Genomic DNA, 3,439 nt, shown 5'->3' with positions numbered 1-3,439 from the left:
ATCTCCTGCTCGGCTGTGTCGGACGGAGCCAGCTCGGGGCAGACCCCGCTGTGCGGGGCCGCGCCCTCAGCGTGCTCGGACCCAGAGCTGCCAGGCACGAGTCTGACCCTGCCCTTCGCAGCAGAGGCTCTTGTTCCCACCTCCACACAACAGTCCCCAGGATAATCATCCCTTTTTCCTCCTCAACTGCACGAATCGCTTCCACCAGGACACCACAACAGTTGCTTTGTTGAGGCCGCGCTGACTCCAGCACAGCAGAGACACCGTAAAAGATGCAATTAGCCTGGCACAGCTCCCTTCAGCAAACCAACAGGGCCCTTTTATTCTTCTTACTTTGCACCATTCTTTCCTGTTGCAACTCAGTCCAAAGCCCTGTGGAGGGCATGGGCTAGGCACGCCAGAGGCTGCCCAGCACCATTTGCACACTGGTACAGGCACATTGAAAAGGGTTTTATTTCTGCTGTGTGCCTTCCCCCAATCGTGGCTGAAGATAGCCTGGTGCTTGAGCTCTTCATGGCAGGGCAGTCCAGCATGGGGCACTGTCCCCTCCCTGCTCACAGCCAGCAAGCAGTGACGCCACCCATGGGGCAGGCCCCTGGCAGAAGCAGCGTGCCAGTTGCCCAGCATGCTGGTTTGGGGTGCCGCCAAGGAGCAAGAGTCCAAGAAAGTTCCAGAGTCAGGGTGAAAGAGCTGAAGGCAGTTAACAAAAGAGAGAAGAAGCAAGGTCTGTGATTTGTCAGGCAAAAGGTTCAGGGTCATCCCTCTGTGTATTGAGGTGGGATGGTACATATTTGTGTCCTGGCTGGCAGCTCGCTGGCTGCTGTTGTGCCTCCTGGAGGAGAGATGGCTCTTCTTACCCCTTTCTGTGTCTGCTCCCCCTTTTCCATCAGCAGAGGAAGGTGTATTAGATCAGGCCAGCTGCTCACAGTTGCTGCCTGTGATAATCTTTCTGTGCCTGTAGGATTCATGTGATGGCTGGGCGGGTTCCCTTGGGCACAGACCGCGCTGCAGTGGCAGGTGAGATGGAAACCACCTTCATTGAGAATCTCAGATACACTGCTGACCTCCTGTCCCAGGTAAGTGGGGAATGGGTCCTCCTTTGTGTGTGCAGCTCTTAGGATACCCAAGATGGGGAATATCCCACCAGCCTGGCACAGGGAAGTTACGCTTCCTGCTGCAGAGATGACAGCAGGCTCTGCAGGCTGACATTACTGTGTTACAGGAAGACATGATGGGACTGTTGGAGCCTATCAACAGCCGCATCACTGACCCTCGCTACTATCTGAACACCCCACACCAAGGTAAGCCAGACAAGAGTCTCCTTCAGAGGAGAAGGATCTCCAGAGTCTGAAAGGCAAGAGGTTGCCTCACAAGGAGGGAGATTCTGAAAGAGCACAGTTGATAAAGGGGGTCCTGGGGCTTCTCGGCCAAGCTTCCACCCTGGATGCGATGGTTTCTCATTTCTTGCCCCCTTAGCTGCTGCCATCCTGGAGAAAGTGGGACGGCCCAACCTGAAGCTGCAGCTGGTGAGTCAGCATTGAAGCTCTCAGTGAGAGAAACTTGCACAGATCCACAAAGGAGTTCTGGTGGCCATGGGCTTGTTATACCATCTTGGGGACACTGGACAGGGGCCATAGCACAGCTGTCCTTAATTGCCCACTGCTGAGCAGCTGCACCCTTCATTTTCCTCTCTCACCCCCAGGACCTTTTTCACTGCCAGATCATGGATGGCAATTTGTCACGCAACCTGGAGACGTACTTCCCACTCATTGGTAACACCCTGCACCCAGACCACTGGGGAGTGGTTTTGACAGGGCCCTCCTACTCCAGGCTCTGCTGTAGCTGGCTGGGGGTGTGGGGCTGCTCTTGGGTCACCTTGTCTCATGCCAAAGAAGGCTGCAGGCAGGGCTGCCTTGGGCATGGCCTCTCCCCTTCCCTCCCTAGGTCATATCCAGATTGCACAGGTGCCAGGGCGGCACGAGCCTGATAGCCCTGGGGAGCTGAACTTCCCCTACATTTTCGAGCTCCTGGAGTCCCTCGGCTACACTGGCTACGTGGGGTGCGAGTATGCTCCAAAGGGTGAGTGGCCCTGCAGATCTGAGCCCCATGGGCAGGGCCAAGCACAGGCCAGCTGGCTGGGTACTGTGCAAAGACGGGCAGGTCCTGGGGGGCACAGGTAGTGGGTGTCATCCCTACCTGGGGATGAGGGCTCTGTCCTGAGCAGAAGCTGCTCCAGCTGCAGCAGGAGACCTTGTCTGTCACTGCAGGAGACACCCTGGAAGGTCTGGGCTGGCTGCGATCCTACTGGGAAAGCCGAGGGCTGCAGCACGGTGGGACCAGCAAGGCAGCCAAGTAAAACTAGAAAACCATGAGAATAAAAGACAAAGCAATGGCTTAACAGAGGAGCACGTGTCTTCTCTAGGACTAGGGGAGTATGGTGGGTGGGATGATTTCCTAGAATGAGGTTAGGAGCATCTATATCATTTCCCTTCTCCAGGCTCTACTGAGCCAGCCCAAGCTGTTGGACTCTCATCTACACAAGTACTACCTGTAGCATCTTCAATTCAGTGATGGCTCAGGCACCACTGTAGGTGACTTCAGGTACACAGAAAACTTTCACTTCCAGGCTGCAGGGGTGTCCAGGGAGAGGTTTCCAATCTCCCCAGTGAGGGGAGCATTCCAGGTGGTGCCTGAAGTTGTGGAAAGAACACTTTGGATTTCCAGGTACTGAAGTTCTCATGGCTGTTGCCAGTGCCCAGCACTGACTCTGCAGCAGGGCTGCAAGTGAAGCAAGCAGTCCCCTCCTGGGCTGTCTGATCCAAGGTAACAGGCTGGGAGCTGCCTGCACATGGATACTCAAGGCTGACTGCCTTGCTGCTCTTGCAAGTGGAGCAAGTGTCAGATTCCAGAACAAACCCAACCCACAGCCAGGGCTGCTCTGCATCCTCCACAGGTAGCTTTCCACAGCCTACAGTGACTGAGCAGGGATCTGGTTCAGTTTATTTCACAGATAGATCAATGGCTCAAATGTACACCTCCATAAAACCTTCCTGTGATCCAGTTTCACCCTTCCTGTCTCATTCATGCTCTCCCAAGGAAAGCAAAAGGCCAGAAGCAGTTGTCCTCGCTGCCAGTCAGGGAGCCCTGCACTCAGGAGTCTTTCCTCCTAAAGCTAGAGCACTGTGCAGTGCTGCCCTGGGCAGAAGATGGTGCTGTGCACGCTCCTCAGTGCCTTCCCAGCAGGCAGAACTCACCTATGCTTGCCAAAGCCACGTCCCTGAGAGTTATTCTGCTTCAGCCAGGCTGCAGCAGCCAAGTTCCTGCCCTTGCTGTTTGGTTCAAGGCCATTCAGTATCAAACCCACTGAAAACAGCACACAAGGGCCATACCAGCCAGCCAGTGAGGAGGCACATCCCCAGGCTCCTTGGCCAGTAGCCAG

The 3,439-nt window shown here is 55.4% G+C and overlaps 1 protein-coding gene across 1 annotated transcript; it reads left to right on the top strand.

The window, feature by feature from the left end:
- Window positions 1-123: 123 nt before the first annotated feature.
- Window positions 124-2,402, top strand: HYI (hydroxypyruvate isomerase (putative)). Its single transcript, XM_014307898.2, has 6 exons — window positions 124-1,076; window positions 1,223-1,301; window positions 1,477-1,526; window positions 1,703-1,772; window positions 1,945-2,079; window positions 2,268-2,402. The coding sequence occupies exons 1-6, from the start codon at window positions 972-974 to the stop codon at window positions 2,354-2,356; spliced, it is 528 nt and encodes a 175-aa protein (XP_014163373.1). The 5' UTR covers window positions 124-971; the 3' UTR covers window positions 2,357-2,402.
- The last annotated feature ends 1,037 nt before the right edge of the window (window positions 2,403-3,439 follow it).

This window comes from Geospiza fortis, unplaced genomic scaffold (genome assembly GCF_000277835.1).
Source record: "Geospiza fortis unplaced genomic scaffold, GeoFor_1.0 scaffold333, whole genome shotgun sequence".
Lineage (NCBI taxonomy): Eukaryota > Metazoa > Chordata > Aves > Passeriformes > Thraupidae > Geospiza > Geospiza fortis.
This window is presented reverse-complemented; position numbering and strand designations above follow the sequence as displayed.

Bases quoted from the DNA above. Each gene is read 5' to 3' on its own strand.
- HYI (XM_014307898.2), top strand. From the start codon at position 972: ATGGCTGGGCGGGTTCCCTTGGGCACAGACCGCGCTGCAGTGGCAGGT. The intron at 1,077-1,222 runs GTAAGTGGGGAA...ACTGTGTTACAG, and splicing joins CTGCTGACCTCCTGTCCCAG to GAAGACATGATGGGACTGTT. The intron at 2,080-2,267 runs GTGAGTGGCCCT...CTGTCACTGCAG, and splicing joins GTGCGAGTATGCTCCAAAGG to GAGACACCCTGGAAGGTCTG.